General features: G+C 49.4%; 1 protein-coding gene across 1 annotated transcript in view; it reads right to left on the bottom strand.

Annotated features, from left to right (window-relative positions):
* Positions 1-1,454: 1,454 nt before the first annotated feature.
* Positions 1,455-15,987, bottom strand: part of LOC146785331 (zona pellucida sperm-binding protein 3-like) — a 31,119-nt gene continuing 16,586 nt past the window's right edge. Inside the window, exons 8-9 of the mRNA XM_085636455.1 lie at positions 2,260-2,355; positions 1,455-1,617 (exon numbers count right to left, since the gene is read on the bottom strand). Coding sequence (XP_085492581.1) covers positions 1,478-1,617; positions 2,260-2,355 — 236 coding nt within the window. The 3' untranslated portion in view covers positions 1,455-1,477. The remainder of the gene's footprint in view (positions 1,618-2,259; positions 2,356-15,987) is intronic.

The following is a 15,987-nucleotide window of genomic DNA, read 5'->3' as shown; positions in this document are numbered from 1 at the left end:
AGCGGCCGCGAAAGTGATGGCAATCAAACATCAAAGCGGCCGCGAAAGTAATCGCGGTAAAGAGCGCCACGCGCACCCGCACTGTAGATCTAGGCTGGCCTAGTAGCACTTTTTGAAGCCCTCTCAATAAGTCTCGCCAGACCAGTGCATGCGCTGGGTCAGGTGAGACCTAAAAAGGAGAATTATCCATCAGTGTTCACAGAACCTTTGACATTTTTCTAGCACACGTCAAGCAAACCATGCTCATTTCTCCCTGCCCCACCCATGTATTTTAGTACATACAAAGTTATTCATGTCTCCAGTGAAGTCCTCCCTCCTTTGTCCACTAGCTAGCATCTTCAGAAACTGCTCTAAGCCAATGGATAACGGGGTTAAGCATTGTGCCATTCTTAAGTGGGAGGAATTATGTTCAACCAGTTTCACAAGGTATGAAAGTGAAGAGACTTAGAACTGGTATACCGAAGTTGAAGCTAGAAGCTGTGGTCACTGATCATAGCCCATTCCTTTACCACCAGTCATTTCTTGCATTGACAGCGGTTATCAGCTTATATTACAACCTCAAGAATTTAAAATAAAAAAAAAAAAAAGGATTCTTGGATGCTCTCAAAACGACCTCTCATGAGACCATGGTCAAGTGCAGGGATTACTTTCCAACCTCTAAATAAGGACAGGCGATTGGACTCCTTTTCCTCCACACTAGTCCAATCAACTATGTCCTGCCCTGCTGGATTGTGAATGAGTGGCCCATCCGGTCACACCTTGCACGGGTGATGCTGGACAGCCCAGTTAAGCATGGCAAATGGTGATCAAATGAGGTCTTGAAAGATGCAATACCCTCCAATGTAGTGATAATTGGATGAGGGGGGTATATATTTCAGTAGTGCTCCTCAAAAGAAACTGCTATATACAGATGGTATTTTGTAGCCTTTAAAATGGTCAATCACAAGGACTTGGCAAGTCAAAACCCAAATCTTTAGCATCTGCAAAACTGTAAACTGTGTGGGCCATGTCTGAACTGGTCATGTCAATGCAGCCAATATCATGGAGCACCTCCTACGCAATACAAGGTTGGTACCCACACGTCCAGATTTGCAAAATTACTTGACCTAAAACTATGGAGTGAAGAGGCTGAATGAGACCTGGACCCAAATCACCCAACCTGTTCATTAGGTAACACTGGATTTAACACCAACAAAACACACAACACAAAACCAATCAAATTCGCATCCTTGCCATAGAATAAGACAACGCATGGGGCGATCCCCAAACATCAACCAGACGATCCATCTCACAACAAGCACCCACATCTTTACCATTTGCATTTTAAGGTAATGTCACTTTCTGCTCCCAAACCATGACCATTGCTCCTCTCCCTCTCACCCCTTGATAACCATCAAACACCCTTGCTCCCATGTGCAACTCCTTTAGTTGAATCAAATGCAAAATATACCAAATAAAGTTCCAGTCCATCTTTTATTCAACCAAAAAGTAACAATTTAGCTGAACTAGAAGCTCTGTATTTTTTGTACATAACAATTCCTAAAACCACTAAGAAAAGGGCTAGAGCAGAAGCAATCAAGATTAGCCCCAGGGCCATCCAAGCATTCACATCAGCACCTGGAAGAGAAAAAGGCAAATTTAGCAGGACGACCAGGATGGAAGAGTACAGGGAGGAGAAAAAAAAAATGGGGTGGGGCAGAAGGGGGGGGGGGGGGGGGAGCCCGCCCGCCCCTCATCCCACACAAACTTTAATCTATTGCCATTCGCCAAGAGATTCATCCTTTTGTACTCTATTTAACCAGATATGGTGTGCGAAATGATGATTCCCCCCCATCCCCCGGTCACCAATAGGATTATGACTGGTAGTAGCCACCTTCCATCCTTCTTAGGGGCAGGCAGGATATTTAATTTCACCTGTAGATTAGCTGCTACTCTAGTATTTTTTTTACTAGGCTGGCAGTTGAACCAGCTTACATGGCCGTGCGCTCTGCATGGTGCAGATCATGCCAATTTTTCAGGAATACTGGTGCTAAAATAGCAGCATGACATGCACGTTTCAACCCATTGGCAGAATTTCATACTCGGTTTATGAAAGTATGCAGAATTCCAGAGGGATGCCCTCATATTATGGTGAGTGGAACGTGCACACAGCTGCTAAGCTGAATCCGTAATGTGGAAGAGCTGCATAGTTGGTGGCTGGGCCCCAGAGTTAGAGTGCGGACAGTAAACCCTTTAAAGTAATCTAAAAAAGGTACATACCATGAGATGAAGTCACATCTCCCATAAGGCCACGGGCGTTTTCCTGCTGCAAGATTTCCAAGGGTCCGAGGACTGCCAGTTCTTCATAAACATTAGCTTAAAGCAGAAAAATAAAAATCAATTAAATTCTGAGAGCACGACATGGGGCGTGGGGGGGGGGGGGGGGGAAGAGAGTTGCAGCAATCCTATGCGAATAGTTCATAACCTTCATTGTTGAAGTAGTAGCCAACAGTGGGACAAATGCAAAAGCCCACAAGTGTAAGCCTCCAAGGACGACACCTACCAGGTGACTGCTGACCTCAGTCACGTTATAAATTCACCCTCACATCAACTACAGAGGTCTGAGGTTGGGCGATTGTCCTATCCCACAAAAATCATGCCAACATGCTATACACAAGGGAAATATGACCCTTCACTAAATGGAGTAGCAGTCAACCAAAAAAAGTGAAGTAGAAGTTTAGACATCTGCAAGGCAAGAGAAAGAATTGATTTATGCAACCTGGAGTTATAAAAGATTAGGGCATCATTTTCCTACAGCTTTAAATAGGACTGAAAGGTATGCAGGAGGCAGCCTTTATGCAAGGCTGGGTAATCTCTTAAGGATCCGGATTTAGCCTGGCAACCATGTACAGCAAAACTGAGATGGTCGGGTATGCTCAGGAAAACTTATCGATAGGGACTCTTCCCATTTGCAATTTGGTGAGGGCCTCTAGAGCTGGGAGTAAGGTTCCAACTGTGCAATCTCTGGGAGGCTGCACATAACAAGCATTTGCAATGCAATAGGTCTCGCATTATAAAAGTGTGAGTAGTTGGCATAGCTAATAATAATGCAACACTAGCCATTGGCATTGTAAATGATGCCATTTATTTATGGGTTTGTTTTATAAAATGGATAAAAAAGGCATTGTCATGAACAATGACAATACCTGAAACTTTAGCAAATGCGAGACCTATTGCATTGCAAATGCTTGTTTTGAGAGGGGGGTGAAGGAGCCCCATACGTACTTTCACTTTAATGGTAGCCGAGCCCCTTTCTGTATATGCGGCTCGCTGTAACCTGTAAACAGCAAACAGCGTCTAAAGAAAGGGGCACGGACACCATTAAACTGGTCTCACATTTGCGAGAGTTTGAGCTATTGGCATTATAAATGATAATGCCTTTTATACGAGTGTTGGTTTTCAAAACACAAATAAAAGGTATTTCAACTTACAATGCCAATAGCTTAAATTCTAGAAAATTGAAATCCTATTGTATTCCAAATGCTTGTTGTGTAATGGGATCAGTGTTCTCCACTTTCTCGGAGAGTTACAGCTGTTGCGTATTTTGTGACTCCAGTCAGAAATGACTAATAAGCAGCGAAATAGGCTGGACTATTCAACCGGACGAGTAATTCTGCAATCGTTATGGTTCTCTAAACCACAACGCTCCGGAAGTACTGTTCCTGACGTTGGGCTACCAGCCCTCTGATGTCTTGATAGGTGGGCTGCCTGAATATCGACCCTTTTCACCACCTCACTGCCAGAGTACTGGCCCAACACAGACCTGCAACCTGATCTGTAGTGCCCTGCTCGAAAACGGCAGGCATGAATAAACGCCGGTGACCCCACCAGAGTGAAACTATATACTTTATTCGATAAAAAAAAAAAATCATAAAAATTATGCAATTTACACAGTACAAAAAGGATAAAAACAAGAACCCGCCAATCCTTAAATACATACAACCTCACATACTACACAAATTCTAATTTGATAAAATACACAATAAAAACAGGTACGAGGAACCATGGGAACATCCTACCAGGAAACCCGCTAGCAATTAGGTGGAGTGGGGAGGGACTTGGCCCTCCTCATGCGTGTCTGCCATGCACTACCCAAGTATTTAGCTACTCCACACACCATAGCAGTAGATGTCGTGTCGGTGCAAAGAACCCGCAGGGCCATTTTGTGACATCTGAGACCCAGCCCCTTGCATAATGGCTTTAACCATATCTTCCTGGCAACCCTATATGCTGGACAGGCAAAGAGGAAATGCGCCACAGACTAGTTAGGGGCTGCACAACCAGGGCAAGCTTTCATTGGACCACCCAGGTTGTTCCACCCGGAGGTGAAGTCATTCACCGGAAGAGTCCCGAGCCTAACTTTTAGGTAGAGTGATCTATCCAGGGGTTTCCCTATGAAGTCAAGGAAAGGTTCAAGTTTCCTTGTCCATTTAAACTCCAAGAACCGCTCAGTGAGAGGACCCCCAACACCTCTACATGTGGCCTCCTCCTGGACCCAGTCCCAATACAACTTCTTGATCACTAACTTGGGGGGCGGTGTTTGGCTCGTCCATGATTCACTCACTCAATTGCACAACCATCTGCCTCAGATTGCACAGCCACTTGATCTTATTACCTGTATTAAGCAGAATAAGTTCATCTAGAGCTGCTGCATAGTTATGAAGCTTCCGGGTCCTTCTCAATCGAACCCAAAAAAGTAGTGGGCGCAGGCGCACTAAGTCTTTAAGGGGGGCGCCTACCCAAATCTAACCGTAGTGGGATTAGCAGGGTGGAAACTGGAAGGGCTACCAGATCTCTCATGAACTTGTTTTCAGATGCAACCAACTTGATGTATTCTCAAACCCCCACAACTCGGATCCGTATAAAGCAGCCGGTAATACTTGGCCCTCAAATTGTGAGAGTCGGTGCCACAGCTTTACTCGTCGACTCCCGCTGTTCTCTCAAGACCACCCCTGAGACTTATGGTTTAATAACATTTTGGCCAAGTGATCTTTCCAACTCATCCGGCTATTTACCCTAACACCCAAATAGTCAAAGGAATCTACCAACTCAAGGGGTGCACCATTAAGCGAGAGATTGTTCCTAAATCTCTTGGAGGGTGATAGGGCCATAAGCTTTGTTTTAGAGGTGTTGATGGTAAGACCTCTATCGGTACAAAACGCACTAAAATGGTGCAAGAGCTTTTGGAGGCCTGCGGGGGTTTTAGAGATCAAAATGGTGTCGTCCGCGAAGAGTAGGGTAGGTGTTTTTTCCCCTGCCAGGGATGGCGCGTCTGCCGATTCCTCTCTCAGGTGGTCCACCGCTCCATTCACAAAGAGGGAGAACAGGGTTGGCGCCATAACACATCCCTGGCAGACTCCACTCCTCACGGGCACCCTCTGTCAGTTGTCCCTGGGTGCCCCCATCTAATCCTCGCATAATTCCCCTTGTGGAGCTTCACAATAAAACCCAAAAGTGGCCCTGGGAAGCCCATCTTCTCTAAGATATCACAGCATTGCACGGGGGACCAGGTCGAACGCAGTCTTGAGATCTATGAAAGCCAGGTACAGGCTACCTTTATTGATGGTCACAGACTTCAATAGATCGCAAAGAAGCGGAAGACCTAGTCCATCGTGCCCACCTTTTGTCGAAACCCTGCTTGGAAATGAGAAAGGACATGCTACTCTTCCATCCAGACACCCACCCTCGAGATGATGACCCTGCCAACCACCTTCTGGATCACGTCGATCAGACTGATCGGTCTGTAATTAGCAGGGTCATCTCTGGCACCCTTTTTATACACAGTTACCACCTCAGCCCCCTTCCACGAGTCTGGCACAGGGTGTCCCTTGAAAATCAAATTCATTATTAGGGCAATCAGTTTAGCCCAGGCTACAGGTTCTTCCAAAAGGAGGTCCCCCGGTATCCCATCAGGGCCAGCAGCCTTCCTCGGGGTCAGGTGTCTAATGGCCAGTGCTACCTCAGAGGCCAGAAATGGCTCCTCAAACACCAGTGGAGATAGGGCCCTACTAGCTGGATCAGAAGGAGATGAACGTGTCGCATCTATCCCGCCGTACAGTGCAGAGAAGTGGGAATACCATTGTTGATTTGTTATGTGGTTAGCTATTGGTGGCATGCTTCGCTGCCTAGCCTTGTTAATCAGTTCCCAGAACAGCGTTGCATTCTTCGTGTTAGCTGCAGATTTGAGATCCTGCCAGTGTTGTTCCTCCCACTCTTGTTTGGCCAACACCATTACCCTCGCATAATCCTTCCTAGCCACTCTAACTAGTGAGGGATTCTTTTTAAGCAGGGCAACTGTTAGCTCCTTCCTTTTTACCTTACACTGGTCCGAGTACCAAGGGTTACTGGCTTTGGGCAGTTTATTATTCACTCTACCACTTTTACCCTAGATTAAAAAGTATTGCCCTACTTCCTCTATTACGTTTTTATAAGCCAAGGCGAAGGACGGCCCCTGGGCACTACATTTTCCCAGTTCAAGATCCGCCAGCTCTACAGTCAGATCTGCTACGTGCGCCCTGATCCTCGCAAGATTACCCTCCTGGGATTGAACCTTATCCCATTTCATCCTACAATTACCATTATAAGGGACGACCTCGTTGGTTGACCTCAAAGGGACATTATTCACACATCCTTTTAGTTTACCCCACCTTAGCTTCATACATAAGGGGTTGTGGTAGCTATCCTGCGAAGGTACCACCTCCATATCCATTAGATCACACCACAATGTGACATCCAATAAGATATAATCAATTCTAGACGGGCCATTAAGCCTATTAAAGGTCATCGCTCCAGCACGGTCAGAGGGTGTCCTGCCATTTAGCGCTCTTAAGTTGAATTCCATGGTAAGGGCATTGATCTGTATTGCCTTTGCTGACCATTTTCTGATTGGGGCTAATGACAGGACTGGAATGGACCATCTAGAATCCTCCTCTTCTATGCCCAAGGGATCATCCCCACTGAGGGGTTCGAATGTACAGTTAAAGTCCCCTCCCACGATAATTTTAGAGGTTGGGGGGCAGTTGGCTAGTGCCTGTTCTAAGGTCACTAATGTACAGGAGGTTGAATCCCCCGGGGTCCCTTTAGAATAGATATTAAATAAATCTATCCTACTGCCCTTGTTTTGCCCTGCGAATGAAAGGTGTTGATATCCCTACTCGCCGATTCGTGGGTGGCAGCATCCCAATTCAGTTCAATTTTTACCCAGACATGTAGGCCTCCTGCTGGTCTGCCCTTCCCACAAATTTGGCAAAATTGCTGATACAGCCGCTGTCGCCAGAACAGTTCTAGCAACAGGCTTTGTGTGCTTACCAAAGTCGAAATGACTGATCTTGATGGTGTACCATGAATCTTAACAGTCACTGGTTTCTTCGGCTTCTTCCTAGCCAGTTTGCTACAGATAAGGGTCTGGGTGGTCAGGTCGACAGCTGTACTGATAGGACTGGGAAGAGGAGTGTCACTTATGTCCTGGCCAATGGGAACACATGGTATGGGAGTACAATCTCGCAGCAAAAGTGGGACACTCTCCTGAGAAAGAAAGTCTTCTTTACCACTAGGGCTCCCTCCATCATGGGAAAGGGCGTGGAGCGTGAGATCTATGGGAGCCCTGTATTTCAAACTTTCAACTGAGCGTCGACGCTCTGCCCTGCCAGTATGTTTTCCCTGTCTTCGTCCGGGAGGACTCTTGTAAAGTATTTATCAAGAGGGCCATTTATCAACACCCCCCGGCTTTTCAAGGATGACTGTCGGGACTCTGGGCCATGACAAACAATAATATCAAGGAATACAGATGAACAGAATGGAAATGAATGGGCCCTGCCCGGCCTCAGAGGGCCTAAGAGGGCCCGCCCTTTGCCCGGCGTCCCGCGAGGCAGGGCTTACAACTTTAAGCGCCTCCTGGCGCTGCAGAATGATGCGTGTATCCGCAGGGGTAGCTGGGAGATGAAGTCCTCTGCCCTCACTCCACTCGGCAACCTCGCCAGCAAGGTGGTGGTTCCAGCGAGTCGGCAGGAGGTGGGCGAAGGGCTCCGGCGGCAAAGCAGCACTTGGGGAGAGCAGCGCAGAGTGTGTTTTTACCATTAGATTGTGTCAGACTGAAGCTTTTCTGTAGGGCTTGTTTTCATGCCCTAGTCTCCATTTAATTCAGATCTCTAGCGTCACAGGGAGAGACCCCAATCTGTTACACAGATGAGCTGGTAAGGAAGATAGGCCCATGGGGAAAATCAGCTCGCCCTGTGCTTCTTAAAGCCAGAGGGCAGCCTAACTCGTACAAACAGCCGATAGGGAAAGCAGGAAATAATGATCTGAAAGGCAATGGTCGATCACTGAATGCTTGGAAGGGCTGGAAAATGGGGAATTTCACACACACAAGCCACTATACAAAGCCCAAAAGTTCCCATCAGATCTATGCCTCTGAAACGCTGCGGGAAATGAAGGTGGGCATTTAATCTTGCCGCAGGAAGTCACGTGCAAATTACTAGGGAAACCTCTCAAAGTAAAACAAGTGCTCACCAGGCAGCCACGGCAGAACGAAAGAACGCACGCAAAGTGAAAGTAATCATTTTGCAGCCGCTTTGATGTTCAGTGGCCGCGCGGCTCACTGAGAACATCAAAGGGGCTGCGAAATGATCACGCAGGCTGCCAAATGGTGCGCGCGCCCGGCGCACATGCACTGTAGTTGGCGGCCTGAAAGCACTGGTTTGCACTTCCAGATCCCCTTTTACAAAAGCTCTCGCGAGAGCAGCGCTAAAACGCGGTCTCAGGCGAGACCTGAAAAGCGTGTTTGTATGTGTGAGCCACAGAACACAAACCAACAGTGTTAGAATAGTACCATAGTTTGACTACTGAGACCAGGGGTCGTATTACACATTGGCATGGTTTACACCTGGCACACCTTTCAAAAGGTGCGCTGGGCGCAAACCATGCCAATACGCCCTATTATGATCTATGCGCTGCTCCCAGGTCAGGCATGAACTCCCACTGCCCTAGGACAGTGCATTCATGTGTGGCACCCGCCTGTACTTTCAAAGGGGATTAGAGCTCCCTTTGCAGGTGAGTGCAGTCAGTGACTGCACCTGACTGCAAGGGGATGGGGGGGGGGGGGGGGGTGTAGGGGGTCCATGGGGTCCCCTTTACACCCTGCAGAGGGCTGCTGTCGGGAGGCACACTGATATTGTGCCACCTTCTAAATGGTGCACCTCCTGAGGGCTTCTTTGATTCTGTGCCTGCAATATGGCACAGGTTCAGAGTCAAAGGAATTCTCTCATTTGCATAGGGCACGCCCCTATGCAACTTCTGGAACACCCGCTGAAGGCAGTGCTGATGCATTAAGTGTGCTATTGTATTATAGAAGGGGGCATGCAATGTCTGCGCCCCTTCTATAATACAAAGGTGCCCCAGGGGCTCGCAAGCAGCTGTTGCACCCCGGGACACCTTCTGTAATAGGGCCCCAGGTGTTCAAGTCTATGGGAGGAAGAGGGATCAGTAGTCAACCAGCTTGGTGCTAGAGAGCCGCTACGGCCAGCAGGAGACATGGAAGGGAAGGCATATGCTAGATTAGAGAAGCCACCATATTGAACCCCATCGCCTTCATTTATGGGATGTACCTGCGACACCCGACTCCGAGCTGAGCAGAAACCGATTAAAGAGGGCTCTATGGGAGTCTTGTTCCAGCCCATTACCTCGTATTTGTTAGTTTTTCAGGTGCATTTTATTTGCAATTGTGTCCACATGCGAGATATTTCAAACATAAAAGCAACATCTGCAATAAACATGTGAAAAATGACAGACAGTAAGGACTTTGGTAAAACCATCAGATGTTGCAATGAGGCACATTTTAAACATAATTTCTCATTAATTCGAAAGCGGAAATCAATACGTACAACGTATTTTGATACCAATAACTCTGCAAAAAGATCTCTGCAAGCCTGCCCCGGGGGGGGGGTTGCGCAGCAGCCCCCCTAACAGGGCAGCCGCCTTAGTGCCGCATGAAGGCACTGGGGGCAGCCGGTCTAGTCCCTGGGCCCAGCCAGGGAAGACGTCCGGCGAGGGGTACTTCCGGCGGTGGGGGAAGGGGCAAGGGTATTTAGGCTGTGCCTGCCCCTTCCTCGCCCTCTTGTCCCTCGTCTCGTCTTGGTCCCTCGCCGCCGTCGCGTTGGGGACAGCGAGGTTAGTGTGAATTGTATCACGCCGAGCGCCTGGCTGACGTACTCCGGCGCTGCGCTGTGGGACCGGGCTGCACTAGTGGATGTGGCACATCAGCTTGGCCTGCCGACTTCGGTGCAGGAACCTGGTGTTTCAGCCTCGGGGGTGCGTTCACATCGGTGAGTCTGTTTGCGACTAGTGTGAACCCCCTACAAATGAATTTGTCTCGCGCTGCTCGGTGGTCATAATGCGAGGGGGTAGCTCAGTTGGCAGAGCTCTTCGATTGCGTGTGGGAGGCCCCAGCAGGGCCGGATTTAAGGTCATCGCACCGAGTGCTGGTTTCTTGGGGGCTCCGAGTTTGGAAGTTTATTATGCCTTTTGAAGCTCCGGATGCTGCGCGGCTATTACCAGGCCTCACATAATTGTCAAGATAACTGGTGTAATTAATCATCTTCCTGGAGAGCGAGCAGGATTTTGTATAGTTGGGGGTTTGACTTCAGTGAAGTTCGTGCAGGGGTTAATACGCCTGCTGCAAAGAACGTGTGCCAAGTAGATAACAGAGTGCGTCTGATGTAAATAGGCCACATCCTGTGTTTCTGGCAATACAATTAAATTTTTTCAAGATGCTTATTAAATTATGGCCACTAGTCCGGTGCGCTGATTGTGCTTGGTCCCGGAGGTGTTTCTAGTCGGGGCGGGGGCTGCCACGTCTGGGGATGCTGCCCCACGCACCGGGGCTCGAGGTGGATGCGCCGCCGACTTGGCGCTGGAACCAGGGTTCGAGCCTCGTGGTCGCGTCCACTTCCCGTGATTCTGGGTATCCTATTTGGACACTTCCGGCAGATACGATCCCATTTGGTAGAGCAGACCTTTATATTACAGAGTAATAAACAGTCTCTTCTGCCCGTTATCTTATATGTGTGAAATGGTTATCGTCCGCCTTAATCATTCGGCCACTCAATGGTGTGGGCCATGTACATCTGCATCTCTTCGGTAGTGAGTCGTGTTTAGGCTGTACTACTATCTAATTTTGCAGTGTAGGCCAGCCGCCTTGCATCTGGGGTGTTCACAGCTGAGCGTCGCTTGCTGGTGTCTTCACAACACCCAGGATGCCGGTGGCCGGTTAGTGTGCATTGCGGACTAAGTTTGCCCGGCTTGGTTGTCCAGAGCCCAGACCTGCAGGCCCCTCCAGAGTTTGCCTCATTTTCGGCGGGTCGGCCGGCACTGTCCTTGCGTGGTCGCGTTCAGCCTGGGATTCGGGGTAAACTAGTAGGTTATCTCCGGGGGGGGGGGCCGCCCTCGAATAGGTCTTAGTCGGGCGGGATGAAGTTCTGCCACGGTGGTGCCTTTTTGGCCGCGAGAGTGCATGGCGTCTTGAAATACTGTCTCTAGCGACGCCCACCTGGCACGATGCTGCCACGTTGAGTTATGTTGTGTGCACGATTGTATTCCACACACCGCTTTAGCTATCAAGCGGAGGGCACGATTTCCCGAGCTGCTAGCGTCAATCGGCGAGGCCTGAGGAGATGTTGTCCGCGGGCTGCGCTGCCGACCTTGGGCCTGTAAACCAGGGTTCGATCCTCGAGCTCGCGTCCATTCCTGGGATGATGGCTAATCACTTATCTCCGTGTGCCTGAATATGTAATGTATATCCGGTGCGCATGTGCAGCGCTCCGTTACTCTCGGGTCGAGTTAGCGCTATGTTAAACATGCAATAGAACGAGTTTCGCTTCGGGCCCCCTCCGCTGTTGTCACCGCCCCCCCCCCTATTTCTGTGCGTAGAAGGGCGCCACAGGGGCCAAGCTTCAATGCGATGGCATGTGGCTAATTTCGGGTGGGCAGGCCATGTGAAGCAATTGATAGTTTTACTTGGTCCTCAGGTTGTATCTGACACCTTGTAAAGCAAGTGCATGCCAGCTCGGGCTGACTTTAAGTGTCTCATTGCTGCCTTTGGGAGGGCCTGTGGGGCGCCATGGGGATAGTCCGTACTCTCCGAGATGTGTCGGAGAGAACGCGTGCGGGCCGCGCTACCTCCGGTAATTCGCTTGGGGGCATAATGTGGAATCAACGATGCTGGCTTTCTTTTCCAGGAAGTATGCAGGCCACGTGGGGGGGCGGAAGTGTGTGACAATCGGTCCCAGCCTAATGATTTTATAGGTTGGCAGCACCACCCGGTGATCCTGGGCAAATCATTTATTGTATTTCACTGGCCGTCGAGCGGGTCCGAGTGGGGCCGCGAAGATGGGTTCCGTTGGCGGCGCTGCCACGGAAGGTGCGGTGCTGCAGGCTGCGAGCCTTGTGGTGGCGGCACCATCCTGTGTTCCTGAGAAATTATTGAAGGTAAATGCCCCTGTGCGTCGAGTTGTGACCGGGTGGTGCCTGGAGTTGGTGGTCCGTCGACGCCGCTGCCACCAAAAGTGCGCGAATGCAAGTTGCGAGCATAGTGGTCGCGTCACAGTCGTGTGCTCTGGTTTCAGTTAATCCGGCCCCCCCCCCCCCCTTGGTTCAGCGCGGGTAATGGCACTGTGGCCCAAGGGTTAAGTTAAGGTCTGAGAGAGACTCTTATTCGAGGTCACAGGTTCTATTCCCATTGATTCTGACAATACGCGCTGCCCCCCCCTTTCATGTGCATTGCAGGGCATTTAAGGCGAAAGATGGCCATTTCTGGAAATTGTATGTACTGTGTGAAGCCCTGCCCCTTGGCCACAGCATTGCTGTTTTCTCCACGAGAGTGTGAGAGTTTTACAGCACTTTAGTCATGTTATGGAGAGGAGCATAGTTGAGTAGACTGCCTCAAGTCTTTAGTTTGGACTAGGCACTGTTTAATAACTCTGCTTCATGTGTGGGAGATGATTTTCATCTGGCAAGGAGATATTTGAAAAGGGCTTTTAGGGGATTACAGACTGATTGGCACGAATTAGAAACAACTTTGAGGAGGAAGGTAGGGGTCATCTTTATCATTGCCTTGTTTTTTGTGAAATGCGATATATGGCTTAATGAAACATAGGGGCTGCATCACACATTTTGGTACTGAAGTAGTCGCAACGCAGCACAATCGGTGAACTGCAGCTCCATGCAGGGGCTTTGAGTAGGAAGGCATTTGTTTAAATAGCTCATTGGTAAGATCCCTGGGAGAATCCAACAGATTTGGAGAGGAAACCTTGTACTAGCTTCCATAATTTCCTTAATACTGGGAGAGTGAAGAAAGGGGGGGGAACTTTGTGTTATGCAGCAAGTGCTGCTAAGAGCCAAAAGTTGAACTTCAATACAGAACATGGCCTCGTACTTCGCTTTCGGGACCTTTAGTGAATCACCTGACCTCTTGGCAAACTTGATCCACATGCAAGTAGAAGAAGCTGTGCAAGATGGCCAGATGCTCTTGGGATTTTAACGTCGATTTTGTCTTGACACTTTCCATTAATTAAGGAACAGTTTAGGTCTATGGTGCCTCTATTCTAAATTAGTGGGCTGGTGGTGAATGGACAATAAATACGCCTTTAAAACTTGTTTTTACCACATGTGCTGTGCATTCATAGCCAGGTCAAATGTCCCTGGTGGCGGTTTGGGTTAGCGGTGGTTGATTTGCCTTCCTCCTATGCATTGACATGTCATGGCATTGTTGCTTGTCTTAGAGATTGGGTGACGTTGCTTGAGTTCTACCGCGCTGAAAACTTTCGGAGTGCACGCGGTGAGTCGGCCACCTTGGAGGCATGTTCCTGAAGGGGTAATGTGTAAACAGCATCCATCAGAGGTAGGTGTCCTCCGCCACTGTAGATTACCTCATGGGCCCGAGTCGGTCAATGGCATAGGGTGAGGGGCCTGTTTTGTTGTGTCCGTCAACGTCCCTTGTCCCTGAAGGAAGTGTGATTTCCCGGTTATTGCCTGCAGTGGGCCAGGCAGGTTGACCTATTGTGTGAGTTCTTGGTGGCCACTGCTTTACCAGCCTTCTGTGTACATCGTTCATCGCCACCGGCCCAACATCGTACTCTGGTGGTTATGCATTGCAGATGTCCTTAACGTATTTGGTAACCCAGTAGATGTTGTAAATAGACCTGGGGAAGCAATGATCTGCCTGACTTTGCCTGGGCTCACCAATAATGACTACGGCTCACTGTGTGTAATGCACACCCTTCATCGGGATGGGCTCGGGGCCCGTGGTATCCCTGGTGCCTTCTGACTCAAAAATATTCACACTGAAAGGGTTTGGGAGTGTAGAACTTTAGGAAGTTTGGCCAGTAGTGTTGGTGACCCGGCCTTACCATGCCTGAACGGAGGCATTTTTCAAGAGGATATGCTTGTTAGCCACAATGATGTCGCATTATCCTATGCACCAGAGAGGCTTAGTCTAGCCAGTACTGATGTGAGATGGGAGGTTGATTGGTAGTATTCCTGCCTCCACGGTTCTGGGGGGGGCCTGGTTGCAATGCTTTGTTACATTGGCAAATTAGGCCGCGTGGACTTGGAACACCTATTAAATGTGCGGTGTGTTGGTGGCCGGTCTGTATGCCATAGCCAGTGCCGGAGCATGCTGGGTAGCCCTGCAGTCCAGTTTTACTCTGGGAAAACACTTGTAGCTGCACAGGGCGCCCTCTGTGCTGTCGAGGTCTTTTATATTAGCCGAGCACTCCTGGGAATCTTCACCACTAGGGTCGGGAGCAGGGGGAGGTGTCACTTTGCATCCAGCACCAAGGCGAAGCAAAGAGTTACGCCTAGTGTTGAGTGAGTGTTAATGTTGCCTGGTCGTTCTTGGCCTCCTGAGGGTAGGATGACCTAGCGGCAAGGAACAGCTAGGGTGGTTGTGTGCTTCAGTGACCAAAAAAAAAATGGAACGGGGGCCCTGGCTCACACGGTAGTGGGCAAAGATCACACACGCCACAGGTGCCGAGGCATGTCCTGATGCCTGGCGTTGGGCTCCCAGGTTACTTCTGAAGGGCTAGGCCTTCAGATGCTGAAAGGATGTCCGTTGTTCTTTACTCGATTGTTAAACGATTGGTTATTTCCTGGGTCATCCGCGGGTGTAGAGCGTTAGACGCTTATCTTTCCATTGGGTCGGTTTGATGCGGGATGGTGGTTTTTGGGGCAGGTCAGGCTGCTTCCTCTCGCTGTGTTTGTTCTTCTAGGTGTGGTCGGGGCAAGTGACGGAGGAGAGCAATCATCGCGTGGTATAGCTGGGCATGAAGGAACGCCAGGCAAGATTGTAGCGTAGGCAGATAGTGGTACTTATCGGGGACTGGATGTTGGTCTCAATGGCATGCCGCCATGCAGGGGGACCATGTACCTAGGTCACGTACATCAGGCTGTGACAGGTGAACTGGGACCATGTGTACTAGAATATACAGGAGTGGTTCCCACCACGGTTGGCCAGATGGGAAGCTGTCATCTTGATTCTCACTGGATACCCTCACTCCATCACGCCTATTGTAAGCTGAGGATGCCTGTTGACGCTGTTAGACCTGCTATTAGTTAGTACACTCACTGTTGTGCCTTGGCTCGGTTTGTCTCGCATCAGGGCCAGTTTGGGGTTACTGGCAAGTTGTTTGCTCTACGGCTGAAGCGGGCGCTTCTAGAACAGGGCAAGATTGATTAGGCCAGGTAGCATGACGAAGGTCTTTTCGGCACTGACAGAATGGTGCTGGCTGCGAAGTAGTGCCATTACAGAACATGGATTTGTCAACATTCAGCTAGGAAATGATTAGCAGCAGGAAGGTATTGAACCATGGTGAGCAATTGGTTTTGGGTTCGTGCTCAACAGGAGCAAGGGAATTGCATTCTGTTCCATCAGGGTAAGCTGCCATTTTCGCCCTGGGC

Source organism: Triturus cristatus, chromosome 11 (assembly GCF_964204655.1).
Source record: "Triturus cristatus chromosome 11, aTriCri1.1, whole genome shotgun sequence".
Taxonomy (NCBI): Eukaryota; Metazoa; Chordata; class Amphibia; order Caudata; family Salamandridae; genus Triturus; species Triturus cristatus.
This window is presented reverse-complemented; position numbering and strand designations above follow the sequence as displayed.